This window comes from Canis lupus, chromosome 14 (genome assembly GCF_048164855.1).
Source record: "Canis lupus baileyi chromosome 14, mCanLup2.hap1, whole genome shotgun sequence".
In the NCBI taxonomy this organism is placed as follows: domain Eukaryota; kingdom Metazoa; phylum Chordata; class Mammalia; order Carnivora; family Canidae; genus Canis; species Canis lupus.
The window spans coordinates 7,586,332-7,604,175 of record NC_132851.1 but is presented as its reverse complement, the minus strand read 5'-3'; the positions used below and the strand labels follow the sequence as shown (position 1 = coordinate 7,604,175).

Sequence of the window (17,844 nt, the reverse complement as noted above, 5' to 3'; positions counted from 1 at the left end):
ACATATTAGCCCAGTAGACATTTAGATGCTCGATTAGATAGATTAGGTAAGCAAAGCGGTAATATTAAATAACTATTCTGCCCTGTGTTGCTTGCCAAATGTCTGATATTCTATTGGAATTAGATTCTGTACAAATAAAAACGTTCCTTCATGAAACATAAATATCTTTGGCTGGTGAACATTGAAGTGCTCAGTCTCTAATACCTTAGAATGGGTATTTATTCTTTGCAATGAGAAACAAAATACTCAAGTTTTGAAGATGTTAAGATAGATACCTAGATCTGCATTCTCAAAGTTTTATCTGAGAACCCTGGGGAGGTACATGAGAGCCTCCTTTTGCCAATTATATAGCTGTGAGTCTGAATTTTTCTCATATAGTTCAACCAAGACAACATATTGCAACAGATTGGATGCAGAAGCAAACATGAAAATCCAGCTGTCTTCTATTAAGCCAGATATCAAGGAGATTTAAGAAGATGGAAAGAATGCCACACTTTTCATCAATTTTTTGTTTTGTTTTGTTTTGGAAAACAGTTAACTTGTAACAAATTTTTTATTTTACATAAATTTACAAACATTTTCAAATTTTAATTTATAAATGGTAAATATCCCTAGTTATGACCTACATAAATCAAAGCTCTTTGGGGTGCTCACCAAATTTAAAGTGCTTTCAAATGGACCCTAAGACCAGTTTGAGAACTTGGTAAGTCCCAGAAGACAGGTCTGGGTGGATGACCAAGTGCAGAGGTGGGAGGGATGTGAATGCATCTGTCAAGGGACTGATGACACTGTGTGTCATGTCTTGGGGATACTGTTCCTTGAATGGCACTGAAAGTGGAGGGGAAGATGCAGTCTAGGCTTTCTTCATGTTGTTTGTGGCCTGTCCTAAGCAGTCATCATGCCTGCACAATTTCTAGAAAGAGATCTGAAGAAACAAGAAAATAGAGTCTAGGATCGTAAAACTGGGTAAGACAACTTCAGGTTTAATGAAAAAAAATGAAGCTGCCCCTTTTTCACCAATGAGAAGGGAAAACATTTTTCGAGTTTGGTTGTTTTTTTGTGTTTTCTTTATGTCAGCTGATACAAAATTTACTAATTATTGGATGTTCTATTGTTTGTTAATAAACTTTTAATACTTTGAAATACCAATGCTTGGGGGGGAAATCTATAAAGGGTATACAAATCGGTATGGGATAGCCTAATGTGCCTTCCAAAAGGTATATCTTAAAATTTAACATTTACCTATTAATGCGCTAAGCATTGTGCTACAGAGTTAACTGTGATATAGGGGAAACATTCTTGCACTTGGAATGAGAAAAATCGTTTCAACCCGTTTATTTGCTATATCATTACGGGTAATTTAACCTGAGTCTCATTTTCTTATTTATAAAATGCGGATGATAATGTTTATCTCACAAGGTTGTTAGGGATTAGAAAGACAGAGCTTAGGTCAATGGGACAGCACTGAAGGTCTTCAGCGAATAGCCAAGAGAGTGCATGTCAAGGCCAACGATAAATCCAGCGAGGAAGGGAAGACGCGTAGACAACGCTTTAAAAAACGCACGGCGGAAGGTCAGGCGTGCGGGTGTCACTACAGAAGTATTTAGAAAGTGCTACGGAGTGCTAAAGGAGGGGGGAGTCGCACTCGCGGCGGTCGGGGAAGGTGCTTAGGGCAGTCGGGCTGTTGCAGAAAGACGCCCCCCTCCTCCGGCCGCGCACCCGGGCCGAGTTCCCGCAGCCCTGCGCCCCCAGCCCGCCCCCGGGACGGCAAACCGCCTCCCGCCGCCGCCGCCCCAGACTGGAAGCGCCCCGCACGCCAGCCTCGCGGGCCAAGCGCGGGCACCTCGAGCCGGGGCGTGCGGGCTCGCACGGCGGCGGCCGCGGACGGCGGCGCTCACTGGCACCCCCACCCCCACCCCACCCCAGCCCCAGCTCCCGGCCGATTTAAGCCGAGGCGCGCAGCGGTAGCGGAGAGAACTCCCAAGTTCTAGCCTCCGTTCACCCACTCTCCCCGCAGGCGCGGCCATCCCCAGCCTCCCAGCTGGTGCTCGCGCCACCCGCAGGGGCGCCCAGCAGGCCTCGGACTGCAGCGGAGCTCCGCTGCGGGGCCCCGCTCCCCAGCTCTTCGGGAACCTCGCGGCCGGCGTTCGCGTGCTCGCTCATCGATTGGCACTGCCTGACTCCGGGGGCTCCAGGCGCGGAGGACCCGGCCCGGGACTGGGAAAGCCCGGCGGAGCGCGGGGCGGGCACCAAGGCAGGCGGGCCAGGCGATTGCCGATCGCACGGATGAGCGCGGGTCCCGGCTCGCGCTCCGTCTGGCGGGTGGCGGCGCCGGCTAGCCTGTGCGGCGCGAGGCCGGAGTCGCGCTTCCGCCGCCCCCTCGCCTCGCGCCTGGGCGCGCTCGGCCTCCCCGTGTCCCCGGGAGGGCCGCCCCGCGTAGGGCTCTCGCGCCGCCGGGGGTGGGAGCCGGCGCGCTGCTGAGGGAGGGCCCGAGGGAGGGAGCGCGGGCGGCGGCGGCGGCGGCGGCGGCGGCCCCTCCCCTCCCCCTCCCGCCGCCGCGGAGCGCGCAGGGAGCAGCCGGGGGCTCGGTGGCGGCGGCGTCTGGCCCCGGCTCCTCCTCCTCCTCCATCTCCTCCTCGCTCCCTCCATCCGCCGTGGTTATGGCCCGTCGCTGGAGCACAAAAGAGTCTCCGCGGTGGAGGTCTGCGTTGGTCTTGCTGTTCCTCTCCGGAGTGTACGGTGAGTGTCCGCGTCCCTGCGCCCCGCTGACCGAACAAAGCTGGGGCGACCCTGGGCCCCGAGGCCTCCCGGGCCGGGAGAGCCCCCGCCGCCGGCGGGACAAAGAGCCGGCGAGGGGTGGCCGCGCCGAGGGGTGCCCGCACGCGCAGATGCTCCCGCCCGCTGCCCGCCTCCAGCCCCTCGGGGCTGCGCGAGAGGGCTCTGGGCGTCCCGGCGAGGGAGTGCGGGCGCGGGGCGGGCGCGGGGCGGGGGCGGGGCGGGGGCGCGGGCGGACTCCCCGACCCGGGCTCGCCGGCCCCTGCGCGGTCCTCGCACACACAGATGTGCGGCTGCGAGGAGGGGGCGGAGGTCGCCCTCGCCGCGGTCGGGACGGTCCTGCCACCCCCGACCCTGCCGGGGTCAGGAAGTTCTCTCCCCAGTGAAATTCCCACCGCGCCAACCCCCATCTCCCCCACTCCCTGCGAAAGCCGCCTGCTGCTCTCTTCCCACTTGGAGGCCGAGGCTCTGCTGAGCCCGGGCGTGCTGGATCCTGTCCCTTCCCCAGAAGCAGCACGCGGGAGAAGGCCAGAGAATAGTTTCCAGCCCCACCTCAGACTCTCCCGTAGGGTGTACGTGTCTGCCCCGACTCCTAGTTCATTTGTCATTTCATCCGTCATTGGCCGCGGATGTTGTCACTGTTGCTTCATTCCAGTCTGTGGATTGCGTTGCACATACTCCTTTGAGGCTAAGGGAAAGCTGAAGCCTGTGTGTGAAGACTAAGCTTTATGTTACATCAGAGTCTGAACTAGAGCTAAATGGAATTAATTAGAAAGAGCCTTCATTGCTTGAGACTGGAGTTCCATCCACTTCTGGCTTCATCGTTCTTAGTTTATCAGTGAAACGCATTGAAAAGGTGTTTCGGGGAACGCGGTGAACCTTTACTCTTTAGAATGGCGTTTTTTTATTTCTTCAGGAGGGAATAATGAGAAGCTATCATTCTTTGGTAAATTTCACTTATAAAACGTCCAAGTCGTCTGCCACAAACACTCCTTCCACTGACGGTGTGGTGATGGAGTTAAGGCAACATGTAATTCACCAGCAAGTACTTACCTCTTTTGAAAGCATTTATCTGTGGAATTGAACGATGGTTACTTTTAAGACCTGAGAAATCACAGTAAATGAATTTAACGAACATAACATTTACGGACAACCAAAAAATAGTTTTTCAGTGTGCTTTAAAATGTATTGCTTGCCACCCGACCCGATTAACGTATTATTCTTTTTGTTTGGGGTGGAGAAAGGTTTGATCCACATTCGATGTGGTAATTGCCTGTGGTGTGCTTCTGTGTGATCAGAAAACCCTGTGCATGACTTTTGTGTGTCAGTTGCATCAAGTCGTTGTGATCCCTACTTGCCTGATGACTTGTGGGTTTGGGTCTACACCAGAGATCAATAAGCTATTTTGTTGTTTATTCTAGCCTGAAGGTGGGTATAGTTCTGCTCTAGGTTTGGTGTAATCGCTCAGAAGAAAGAAGAAAGCAGAAAGGCATCTTTAGTCTAGGGTGATTAGAAGTGACCTGCTTTGTCCTCTACTATAGTCAGAATTTAATCTTAGTGTGATGTCTGATCAGAATGGATAAATAAATGAGCTCTTTTAGCTCTTTCATTAAAACCTGTGTCATTAGTGTTTGAACTAGAAGTCTTTTTGCCTCCAGGGATAAGAGGCTGTGAACCCTGTAATTTGTCTTGGTACATTCTTTTGTACTTGTACACAAAACGACTTTCTGGTAGGTGCTTATCAAAGATTTATCTTTTTGGAATTTGTGTTCAGTGAGGAATTGTTAGTAGGCAAAGAATGAAACTCCTTTTCCAACAGTGTGGGACCATGTTATAAAACTAGCAAGTAATTGTGCCAGCGTTGATGTCTCAAACCACAGCAAGTTTCAAAGTATAAGAAAAAAGGAGGTAGTGAGCCAGGCAGAACATTAAACTATGTGAGCAGAGATTAAAGGTACCCTTCACCCTGCAACTGGGGAAATTCTCTTTATAGCTGCACTTTTGTCCTCTTCTGTCTCTCCAGCCATATGTGGGTTTATATGAGAGGGGGGGGAAGAAAGCTTTAACAATAATACTAATATGGGGGGATGTGCTTCTATAACAGTAGTGGGGTTCATTTAACTTGAATATGCACTAGTTGTGAGGAATAGTGGATGCATCCAGAGAAATATCCATCACTGCGGGTCTTTAGAACAGATATGATCTGGGATTTAAGAGACTGTCCTTTCCTTATGCATCAAAAAGTGTTTTGTTTTTTAAAGATTTATTTATTTATTTATTTATTTATTTATTTATTTATTTATTTATTCATGACAGAGAGAGAGTGAGGCAGAGACAGACACAGGCAGAGAGAGAAGAAGCAGGCTCCATGCAGGGAGCCCGATGTGGGACTCGATCCTGGGCCTCTGGGATCACTCCCTGGCCGAAGGCAGACCTTCAACTGCTGAGCCACCCAGGTGTCCCTGTTATTTTTATTTTTATTTTTTTAAAGTGGCTTCAAAAATAATTAGAAATCCTTCTTAAAACAACTGAGTGTTCAGGGTCTCCTAGGTGGCTTAGTCAGTTAAGCTTCAGACTCTTGATTTCACCTCAGGTTATGATCTCAGGGTTGGGGCATCAAGCCTCACGTGGTCTGTGCTCAGGGAAGAGTCTACTTGTCCCTCTCCTTCTGCCCCCCCCCCCCCAACCACCACCCTACCCCTACCCCGCCCCCACCCTCGCCACCACCCAGGCTTGGACATGGGTGCCTGTGTGCACATGCATGCGCTCTCCCTCTCTCTCTCTGTCTCAAATAAATTAAATTAAAAAACAACTGAGTGTTCATAGTAACCCTTAGCATAGACTCAGTGGAAAAAAACAGGTTGGCCAATATTTAGGCAGTTCTAAGTCTTCACAGAATGAGTCTTATCCATTAATGACAATATTAAATGGCTCCAAGTTGCATTTTGAATCTTTGAAACATTTCATACATCTTTTTAAAAGATTCTGTTTATTTTGGTGTTTATTCTCTTCATATGGCCATTTTAGTGGTCTATGTATGTGACTATTAAATTTGAGCATTTTAGAGGAATAGTGTGACTTACACTTCCATGTTACTTTTCTGAATGTTAAAGCTTTATTTGAAACGCTAAATTGTGATAGGAAATATAGTTAATGTTTTCTAGAAGTAGTTATTTAAAAACCAATAATTATCGGGCAGCCCCCGTGGCGCAGCAGTTTAGCGCCGCCTGCAGCCTGGGGTGTGATCCTGGAGACCCGGGATCGAGTCTCACGTCAGGCTCCCTGCATGGAGCCTGCTTCTCCCTCTGCCTGTGTCTCTGCCTCTCTCTCTCTCTCTCTGTCTCTGTCTCTGTGTCTGTCTCTATGAATAAATAAGATAAAAAATCTTACAAAAAAATAAAAATAAATAAAAACCAATAATTATCTTTAGAGAGCTGCTATATCTTATTAGCTATTGTAACTATTGCCTAAGAGAAAGTAAAAGTTGACCTCTGCTTCTGGAAGTTTGAAGGGATAAAAACATTAGTGGGAGTGACTGTGAGCTTTGCTGGGCATTGTTTTAGGCGTACTGTAAGAGAAGGTGTTTCTTCGGATCTCACATAAAGATGTCTGGCTTTTGCAAGTGCATGGAGGTTTCCAAAACTGTCTCCTAGTTAACAGAAGCTGTTGGTTGGCTCATCTCCCAAGCCATAATTTGGTAATCGTAATGGTTCCATTGCTTTATCCTTTTCCACTTCTGTTTGTGTCCCAGATCACTGCTTTCTAACTTTTTTTGTTTTTAACTGAAACCCAACCTTAAAATACATTTTATGTTACTCCCTGTATACAGAACAAAACAAAGATTGTGAAATAATACTCTTACTACTTGTGATGCACTCCAACATGTTATCTTCTATTTATCCCCCATTCTCTCACCCTTCCTTTCTTCGTTTGCTGGTTGAACTCATTAATTTTGGACCTAGATTGAAATTCTTAGTTTGAAAAATACAGCCCTAGATGAGACCTTAACATGTAATTTCAAATGTTTGTGATATTTGTAGATCATTTTACAATAGCCTTGGAGAGTTGCAGATGGTTAGTTTCTGGCTACTTACTGCCAGAGCATTTGATAGCAGTAAGAACTCTTCCTGGCATCCACTGACTGTCCTGTGATAAAATTCTTCTTTAAACTGGTTTTCAGCTAATTATAGTCAAAAGTCTTTGCTATACATAGTACTGTTCTAGAGGTTGTAGTAACGTAAAATATTCTCTTTATCCTTGCATTTTATATATAATGGGTAAGTATTTTCTCATGAATTTTATGGAACATTCAGTAGCATTTTATAAATTTCCAGTTTAAGGATAGACTAGAAGTTCCAATTTTAGAAAGGTTGTAGAAATAACTGGAACATGAGAAAAAAAAAATCTAAACCAGATTCCAATTACTTCTAAAAAAAGTCAAGCTTGATTACATAAAATATGTTGAATAAAACTGAATTAATTGCTTAACATAAACCCTTCCTTGGGTTTAGAATCTAAATTATCCTGGGGAGAATATGAAGGTACACAGCACATTCCATAAAATTCTAAATGGTTATCAGACCATTTAGACCATCAGTATTTAAATGACTACTTTCTGAGGCTAGCCATATTCTAAGAATATGGAAGAGATTTGAATGATATATGGTAAATGATTTAGAAGATTCCTAGAAAGTAAAATCTCTGACAAAAACATAAAAGTGATGTCAGGCTGAAAAGTGAGCAGCAGTTAGAGAATGGAAAGAAAAGACTTGACTTTTGTGGTTAGACGATTTAAAGCTTATCAAGAAATTAAGGGAACGGTGAAACCTTTTTGTGTTTCTGATCTGAGGTGTTTTTGTAGTTGAGATTTTTTTCTTTCTTTTTTTTTCTTACCTTTTATCAATGCCATTATGGTTTAAAGAATGAAAAGTAAAAATGAGGTAAGTAAATATAGGTGAGATTTATATAGATTTAAGCAAATGGAAAATGTTTTTATTTCATAATGGGTTTAGGCTTTTTCTTGCTGCAAGTCTTTATAGGTAAATGAAGATTGTTCTAAACTTGGGAATTGAAGTTGAGTTAATCTCTAATTTCTAAAGTTACCTTTCCCTCCAGTTTCTTCTCTTTTTCTCCTTACTCTCCCCACCCCCACTGGTTTTGGGAGGAGTAAGTGACAGATGTACACTACTTATTCCCATTTTCTAAAGCATAGGATTAGATCCTGTAAATACAAGTTACTAGTCTGTCTGTTCAAATACATGTCATCAGTGTTTTTATGTATATGTGACAATAGGTGCGTGTATAGACCTATCTCTTTATTTTTAGTTTCAGTACTGAATTGGGTTAAAGAATTCTCACTGTTGGAGCTATAGAAGGAAGGGAAGGAGACTAACATTTATTATATTAAGTTTGTAACATTTATTAAATTAAGTTCAGATACTGTGCTTGGTCTTTATTCATTGCCATTTAATCTTCAGTAGGTCTCATTTAGCAATCCTATAAGGTATTGGTCTCTCTTCTATGGAAGAGAAAATTGAAGCTCAGAAAGGTTGTGGCTTATCTAAAATCAAACCACTAGGAAGTAGTAGACTACGGCCAGATTGCAGCCTCATCCTGTCTCTTCACTCATCATTCAGTTAGCAAGTGTTCATTGAGCATTTGCTTTTATCTGGTACTGTGTAAGACACAACAGCCTGATGAACATAGTTTCTGCTCTCATAAGGTTGATAGTCTAGTAAATAAGCTATAATATGAAACTCATAAGGGGCAGAGATAGTAATAGACACAGTGTAATTAGAAGACTTCTTTGTCTAGTTGTTTGTGAGACCTCAAGGGTGGCTGACCATATTATGATTGGGAAAAGAGCCTTGTACTTGGGAAATACCTGTGAAAGACCCAGAATCAGGAAAGTGCTGATGTGGAAGAACTGGTGTCACAGGTAAATGAATAAAAGCAATGTACTGGAGCACAGTGATCATAAGGGAGAGTGGCAAGGTGAGCTTAGAATCAGGCAGGAACTCAGGGCTTTGGAAACCATGGTAAAGAGTTTGGGTTACTTAAGTGTAACTATAGAAAAGGTTTAAGTGGACATAATAAGATTTATGGTTTTAAAAACAGTCACTTTTGTCCACAGTGTGGAGGATTGTTGTGAAGTAGACAAGAGTAGATACGGGATGATCAGGTTTTGCCTGTGCTCCCAGTGAGAGGCGCAGGATCTTGGACTAAGGTAGTAACAGTACAGATAGGAGAGTATGGATTGCCTTTTTGATAGGAAAAGAAAAGGATACTTCTCTCTTGTCACAACAGAGGAGGAGGAAATATTGGTGCCAGTGTACTTAGGTCTTTAAGTTTCAGGGTGGGAAGCTGGAGATTTCCTCTATGACATGGGATCAGATGAGAGTGAATGGGAGGGAGAAAAAGTTGAGGGTGATTGGTTTCCACAATTCAGTAGAGGAGGTTAGACCCTTAGGAAGTTTCTGTTATTTAATCCAGAAAAGAAAAGGCTAAGAACACACAACGCAAGAAGGGATATTGTGGTGAACAGCTGTACAACACATGGCAAGAAGGAATGAGGATTTCAGTTATAAGGGGAGAGGCTTAACAAATGTCCTGCGGAGAACTCAGTTCTAAGGACTATCATTGTTGTCAATGAAATAAGTTATAGAACATAACTTTCTACAGTGTTTTAAGAGTATTTGAGGCAAGAAGCAAAGGGTAGGATAAAAGTTATATTTAAAAGTTTAAGTTAAACTCAGTTCTAAGGACTATCATTGTTGTCAATGAAATAAGTTATAGAACATAACTTTCTACAGTGTTTTAAGAGTATTTGAGGCAAGAAGCAAAGGGTAGGATAAAGTTATATTTTATATTTTTGCCCGAATTAAATGCTTTATATTAAGTGGTCAATTAAAGATTGCTTTGTATCTTAGAAGAGGCAAGAATGTATTGGTAGATTAGAGAATGTCAGAAATTTGGGGGGAAAGTGCCCTTTTAATTTTTATTCCCCTGGATTGTTTATTTATGGAAGATACAACTTTAGAAGATCCTGAAACCTCAAAATAAATGAAGCTGACAGAATAGTTTTCTGGTTGACTCTTAAGTATTCAATAACTCAGTGCTCTACTAGGATGAGTTTGGTGAGAAGTGAAATTGCTTTACCACTGAATGAGAGTAACTTGATATCTACCCTTAATTCACTTACATTTCCATTTTTAGAGAAATAGGGAATGGTGCTAATATTTTAACATTGAATTGATTAAATGGAGCACAGTACCATATTTAGTAGTTGGGATTTACATTTTAAACATAAGTAAGAAAGTAAGCCCTTTCTTATCTGACTTAATTTCACTAATCATTAAAGCATCATTTAGGTTTTACGTTAATAAGCTGGAGAAAAGAGGAATCTTTGGATTGAGTATATTCTGAAATAGAATTCAATTTCTTGAAATTATTAATGCCTGTTCTACTGACACTAGAGCTTTTTACCAAGACTTAGAATACAGAACACCTTTACTAAGAAATGCTTTGCTTGAATTCTGAGTATCCATGGGGTAAGTATAGCAGAAACTGAAATTGAGAGCAGTGATTTTCCTAAGGTTCATATCTCTCTATTGCAGTTCTCTCTTTCTATAGAGACCCATTGTTTTTTTGTCTACATTATTTTAACAGCTCCCAACTAATCTTGACTCTAGTCTTGTTCACATTCAGTCATATACATAGAAGCAGCCAGAGTGGCTTTTCTAAAGTACAGATATCATTATGTAATTTTCTTGCTTAAAACCCAACAGTAGTTTCCTGTTCCTAAAATACAGGCATAACTCACTAGGCCCTCTATGATCAAACTAGTTTTTCCTTTCTTGTCTCTTGTTACTTCTCCTCATCACTCCCATACCGTCCACCATATTTCTGCCATACTAAACATATTTCTCTTGTCTCCTGGCCTTTGCATACTCTGTGCCCTGCCCTCTCTCTGCCTGGCTTTACCTTCCTCCTTTTTTTTTTTTTTTTTTCCTTAAGATTTTTCTTTATTTATTAGAGACAGAGAGAGAGAGAGAGAGAGAGAGAGAGAGGCAGAGACACAGGCAGAGGGAGAGCAGGCTCCATGCAGGGAGCCCGACATGGGACTCCATCCTGGGTCTCCAGGATCCTCCTCTGGGCTGAAGGTGGTGCTAAACCACTGAGCCACCGGGGCTGCCTTACCTTCCTTCTTGTATCACTTTCTTCACTAGGCTAACTCTTGCCTGTCCTCTGGCCTGCCTTTAGATGTTACTTCTTTTGGGCAGTCTTCCTAAAAAGGTGCCCTTCTCAGGAGCATCTAAGACTTGTTATATACAGTATTGATATTGGCCTCTTTTACATCTATTTCCCCACGTAGCAGCACTGCCCAGTAGATATATAATGTGAGCCTCAAATACAAATCATATACATAGTTTTAAATTTTCTACTAGCCATATTTAAAAAAAAAGAGAGAGACATGTCATTAATGTCAGTATTTAACTGAACACTGTATATCTAAAATACTATCATTTTGACATGTAATCAATAGAAAATAGTTACTGAAATATTCTGTAAAGTTTTTAATATTGAAGTCTTCAAAATCCAGTATAAATTTTATACCTATAGCCCATCTTAATAGACTAACCACATTTCAAATGTTTAATAGACACTTTGGAAAAAAGTCAGTGTCTGTTAAAGTCGAATGTAAACATGCTCTGTGATCTAGCAATTCTACTCCAAGGTATAAACTCAAGAAAAATGAGTACATAATGTGTGCCAAACGACATGTACAAGATTATTCATAGCATCCTTACTTGTTATAGTCCCAGGTGAAAAACAGCCCCTCTTTCCATCCCCAGTAGAATGGATGAGTTGATTATGGTGCATTAGCATAAGAGAAAACTACACAGCAACAGTCCTCAAACTTTTAGATCTCAGGACTCCACACTTACATTTAAAACGACAGGAAGAAAGCTATTACGTGTGACCATAAATAGCATATATTAAATAAAAATATGTAAAATGACAACTATATTTTCCCAAACAAACAAAAATTAGTGAGAAGCATGGTGTTGCTATACATTTTTGTGATTTAATGTCTGGCTTAATAGAAGACACCTGATTTCTCATGTCTGTCTCTGCAGTCAGTCTGTTGTGACATGTTTTGGTTGAAGTATAGGAAGAAATCTTGCCTCACATAAATGTGTTATTGTAAAGGGAGAAACATTTTAGTAGCCTTTTCAGGTAAATGTGAATATTCTTTGATGCTACACCAGAACTTGACAAGTCATTTTTTAAGAAAAAACAAAATTTAGTTGCAGCATGGAATCTGAAATCATAACTCAGTGAACTTTATTCTGTTAAACTCTGAAAGGGTCTTGGAGAGTCCCAGAAATTCAGTGACCACATTTTGAGAATAACTTGCTTATAAAGTAATGAAAATTAACCAACTACTGGTACCTGTAGCTGGGGTGGATTTCACATGTTGATCAAAAGAAGTCAGACACAAAATTTTAAGATACTATGTTGTTAGAACCTAAGAAGTTAGAATACAAGATTGAGTTGTTACCTATTGATGGGAAAGGCGGGGGAGGTTGTCATTGAGAGAACTGATTACCAGGGTAGCTTTTGGGCTGCTGGTCGTGTGCTACTTCTTGACCTAAGTGGTAGTTAACACAGATAATGGAGTTTTATCGCGATTACTTATTGAACTGTAAACTTTCAATTAGTGCGTTTATGTATATGTCTCAATTAAAAGTTAAGTAATAAAAATTTTTAAAAATAGAACAGTGTTCGATAATGGTATCTATAGAAAGTTTTCTGATAATTTATATTCTCTCTAGTGCTTGGTTTTTTACTTTTGTTTTTTGTTTTTCCTTTGGGTTTGCTAATTAAAAACAGTTTTAAGGGGCGCCTGGGTGGCTCAGTCAGTAAAGCGTTTGCCATGATCGTAGTTAGGGTCGTGGGGCCTAGCCCTGCCTTGCGGCTCCCTGCTCATCAGGGAGTCTGCTTCTCCTTCTACCACTCCTTCTGCTTGTGCTCTCTCTCTCTCTCTCTCAAATAAATAAAGTATTAAAAAATAAAATAAAAAGCTTTAAAACTTTGTACTTTGAAAATTCCAAACATATTCAGAAGTAGAGAAACTAGTGGTAATTAACCTGGTAGACCCAATATCCAGATTCAACAAATTATCATTATATGGCCAGCCTTGTTTTATTTAGACTTGTACTCAGTCCCTAAATACAAATGATTTTGAAGCAAATCCCAAACATCTAATTTATTCATATTTTACTATGTATCTTTAAGATGTGAGGGCTTAAAAAAAAAAACTTGGTACCATTATCACACTTAAAACATTAACAATTCCTGGGGATCCCTGGGTGGCGCAGCAGTTTGGCACCTGCCTTTGGCCCAGGGCACGATCCTGGAGACCCGGGATCGAATCCCACGTCGGGCTCCCGGTGCATGGAGCCTGCTTCTCCCTCTGCCTGTGTCTCTGCCTTTCTCTCTCTCTCTCTCTGTGTGACTATCATAAATAAATAAAAAATTAAAAAAAAAAAACATTAACAATTCCTAATTATCATCAAATATCTAGCAATGTATATATGGCAATGGTTGTCACTTAAACAGGAATTTTTAAACACTGGATCAGGATCCAAATAAGGTCTATACTCTGCAATTGTTGAGATCTTTTACACCTTTAAGGGTTCTCTACCTCTTTTTTTTCTTTTTTGTTAAGTGTGATATTTACTATAGGTTTCTGTTATTTTTAATCAAATTAGAGATTTTCAGCTCCTGTATTAATAAGTTTTTGAGAATAGGTATTTAATTTTGTCACATAAGTTTTTTCATTTCCAAGATGATCATAAGATGTTTATGAGGGCTGGAGTATGCAAGTGAAACATACCTAGCATAATGCCAGATAAAACTTGAGTAAGTGAATTTCTTTATCCATGAATGGAGCAAAGTACATTCATGTGATTCCTAATGTTGAACTATTTTTACATTTATATAATAGGCCATAACAAGTTGGTAATGATGCAATCTGCTGGAATACATTCAGTAATTTTTTTTTTAGACTTTGTGTTCATATTTATGAGATCAATGCATAGTCCTAAATTTCTTCCTCCCTCCTCTCCTTTTCTTTCTCCTGTAAACTAACCTCCCCTCTCTTCCTCTACCCGACTTTCAGATCTAATCCCTAATCTTATAGATGTATTTGTAAACATTTTTGTTTTTGTTGATTTCAGTGGTCAGGAACAATGTAAAAGATTTCATTATTATGGTCCTTATTATTTCAGTTTTTAAGATTAGGAGAGGAGAGTGTTTATGAACTGTATAATAGAAAAGGGATAGTTAAAAGATTTGTCCTGCTGACAGGAGAAAGGTTTCCATTCCTTGTGTGGTTAAGCTTTGTTTCGCTTAGCAAGGTAATAGAGATGAGCCTGTAAGAAGTAGATCCCTTCTTATAAATGGTCCTTAAATAAGCCAATTAGATACCTTAGCAGAGATGAATTCACATTTGAAGGATAGAGGGCAAAACAAAAGTTTTTTAGTTGGTGAAATTAAATTTATCAATTTTTTATTTATGAATTGCGCTTTTGGTGTCATTTCTAAAATACTTTATGTAATCCCATATCATGAAGATTTTCTCTTATTTTTTTTCTAAAAGTTTTATTTTTATGTTATACATTTACGTGTAAGATCCATTTTGAGGGGCATCTGCCTTAGGCTCATGTCATGATCCTGGGACTGAGCCCCACGTCGGGTTCCCTGCTCAGTGGGGAGTCTACATCTCCCTCTGCCCCTCCTCATGCTCAACTTCTCTCTCTTTCTCTCACTTTCTCTCTCAAATAAATAAGCAAAATCTTTTTTAAAAAATTCATTTTGAATGTATTTTTTATAAGGTGCAAATTTTAAGAGGCTCCATTTTTTTGCAAATAAAAATCAGTTTCAACACCATTTGTTTAAAAGATTGTCCTTTTTCCATTGAACTGGAAGATTAGGATTTGTACCTTTGTGAAAGATTAAGTGATCATATTTGCATGGGTTTGTTACGTTTTTTTAAAATAACAGTTTGATACAATGAAGTCCAAACTTTTTAAGTGTATAATTCAGTTGTTTTTTTGTATTTTCACAGGGTTATCCCAACTATTATCATTATTTGATTCTAGAATATTTTCAAAACCATAAGGAAACCCTGTACATATTAACGGTCACCACCACTTTTCCCTCCCCTGCCTTTAGCAACCACTGATTAGCTTTAAGTCACTAAAGATTTGCCTATAATCTGGACATTTCATATAACTGGAATCATATAATATGTAATCTTATATGTCTGACTTATTTCATCTAGTTTGTTTTCATGATTCATCCATGTTCTACCATGAATAAGTACTTCATTCCGTTTTACAGTCAAATGGTATTTCATTGATTGGATAAACCACGTTTTGTTTATCTACTCATCAGTTGACAAATATTTGGGTTTCCAGTTTTTAAGAATAATGTAGCTTTGAATATTTATGTACATTTTGTTTTGTTTTGTTTTGTTTTGTTTTTTTGCGTGGACATGTTTTCAGTTGTCTTGAGTATATGCATAGAGTAGCTGGGTCTTTTGGTAATTCTACTTCACCTTTCTGAGGAAATGCCATGCTGTTTTCAGAATGGTTGTGCAATTTTACCATCCTACCAGAAATGTATAAAAGAGTACCAGTTTCTCTACATCTTCACCAATGCTTGTTATTGACCATCTTTTTATTATTATAGGCATCCCTATAGGTATAAAGTGGTGTCTTAATATGGCTTTGATTTGCATTTTTTTAATGAGTAGTAATATTGAGGTTTTTTTCATTATTGGCCATTTGTGGATGTATGTTCAAATCCTTTGCCATTTCTTAATTGGTTGAATTATCTTTTTATTGAGTTGTAAGAGTTCTTTATATATTGTGGATATTAACCCCTTATCAGATATATGGGAAAATGATACATGAGAACGTACTGTTCTTTCTGTTCTATTTTGTGCATGTTTGAGATTTTACATAATAAATCCAAAAATATATTAAAATATTCCCCAGATTGATTACAGTTTACATCCCCATTCTTAATTATTTTGGTTTCTTACGTTTCCTTCTCCCTCTCCCTTTGCTTTTCTTTGTTCCATATTATTTTTCTTGAAGTCTTTAATTAGTTTGGTTTTTTAAATTTTGCTAAGGGGCTTCTTGAATTGTATTCTCTCTCCCCTTAGGAAACATGTATTGGTTGTGTGTGTGTGTGTGTGTGTGTGTGTGTGTGTGTGTGTATTTAGGTATACACAGCTGAAAATGTTTCTTTATTTTGTCTTCACACTTAAATAATGCCTTGCCTCGAGGAGGGCTTTCCAGATTTTGGTATTTTCTGTTCAGAATTCTATCTAGATTTACTTTATCATCTTGTAACTTTAAGTTGCCATTTTGATTCTCATTTCTTTGTTCCTTTGGAAGCTTGTAATAATTTCCTTTTGGAGTTTACAGTTTTCACCAGTATGTGTTTATGTATGTATCTTCAGTCATTATTACTGTTTGGTGTTTGGTATAGTCATTTTATCTGAACGTATCTAGATGTGTATTGGAAAGATAGTTTTATACATATGTTGTATATGTTATGTATATGTACATATGTGTATTTTAACTCCATTATCAGATAAAGTCTCTACTTTTGGAACTCCTATTAAGTGAATATTATATATCTTGGCTTTGTTTTTTTATTTCTTAGAGATTTATATCCTTGTGTTTTTATACTCGAATTTAAAGATTCTTCAGTGTAGTCTTCTAAGTTATAATTGTCTACAATATAATTAATTGTCTATAATTTAGAATGATCTATGATTCTTCAGATAGTCTAAGTAATAATTGTCTGTTGTACAAAATATAAAGTATTTGTCTTTACAAATAATTTTACTTTTTTATAATGACAATTTTTGTTTTTTTCAATTAGCTCTGGAACAGACATTTGTCTTTCTTACCTTTCCTGTGAATTCTCTTACTCTGTACTTGCCCTTTCCCCTACTCACATCCCTCCTCTGAGATTATAAGAACTGTGGGTCCTTTCCTCAGAAAATAATCCACATAAGCACATTCACAGAGGATTTCGTATATGATATTGTGTGATTCCAAAATTCCTTAAGTCTCATTCATGACCCCTGCTAGTGCCATTTGTGAACTAGCTGCATTGGTACTACCTGGGAACTTGTTAGAAATGCAGAGTCTCAGGCTACCCTAGATGCTGAATTAGAATCTCCATTTTAACAAGATTCACAGGTGATTTCCTTATATTCAAGTTTGAGAAGCACTGCTGTAGTAGCTTGTAAACCTCTATAAAGTTGTGATATTTGTGATCTATATTGATTGTTTCCCTTTTAAAAGATATATCTGATACATCATTAGGGTCTTTTTTTAAAAAGTCATATCTCAATCACCCAGATTGTGAATGGGTTATTAAAGTAGAAATATTTTTAAATAGTTGCAATACAATATAGTATTTGAATAGCAAGCTATACTATATGAAATAGCAAGAGACAAAGAGACTGATTTATAAACTCATTTTTGTATCAGTAGCAAATAGGTAGCAGTTACTGTGTGCTGGGAAGTATTCTAATCACGGTGTATCTGTATATACGGTGTGTGTACATGTATGTATATACACACACTCACTTTCTTCTCATAACAACCTTATCAGCCTGGATACTATCATTTGATAAATAAGGAACCTGAGATACAGAGAAATTTGAGTATTTTAGCCAAGTTCATATAATTAGTAAGTGGAAGAGCTAGGATTTGAATCCAGATAGCTTGGCTCTAGAATCTGTGCTCTTAACTGTTATGTTCTACAGCAACTTCTTTGTAGTTTTACTTAAACCTCTCTAAAGGTTTAAGTAAATGTGCTGTATTGCAAACTGATTAATTTATGATACATTTGCTCTTTTAAATTCATTACTGGAACTCATCTGCTTGTGGTGCTGATAGATGAGCAAAAGATACCAGATCATTAGTGTTTTCTGAATTAATTTTGGCTTGCTATTAATTGAGATTTCTAAAT

General features: G+C 39.7%; 1 protein-coding gene across 2 annotated transcripts in view; it reads left to right on the top strand.

Moving 5' to 3' along the window:
- The first annotated feature begins 2,526 nt into the window (after window positions 1–2,526).
- Window positions 2,527–17,844, top strand: part of LRP12 (LDL receptor related protein 12) — a 71,942-nt gene continuing 56,624 nt past the window's right edge. Inside the window, exon 1 of one of the 2 annotated variants that reach the window (XM_072774197.1) lies at window positions 2,527–2,739. In XM_072774197.1, coding sequence (XP_072630298.1) covers window positions 2,661–2,739 — 79 coding nt within the window. In that variant the 5' untranslated portion in view covers window positions 2,527–2,660. The remainder of the gene's footprint in view (window positions 2,740–17,844) is intronic. The other variant, XM_072774196.1, reaches the window with a different exon arrangement.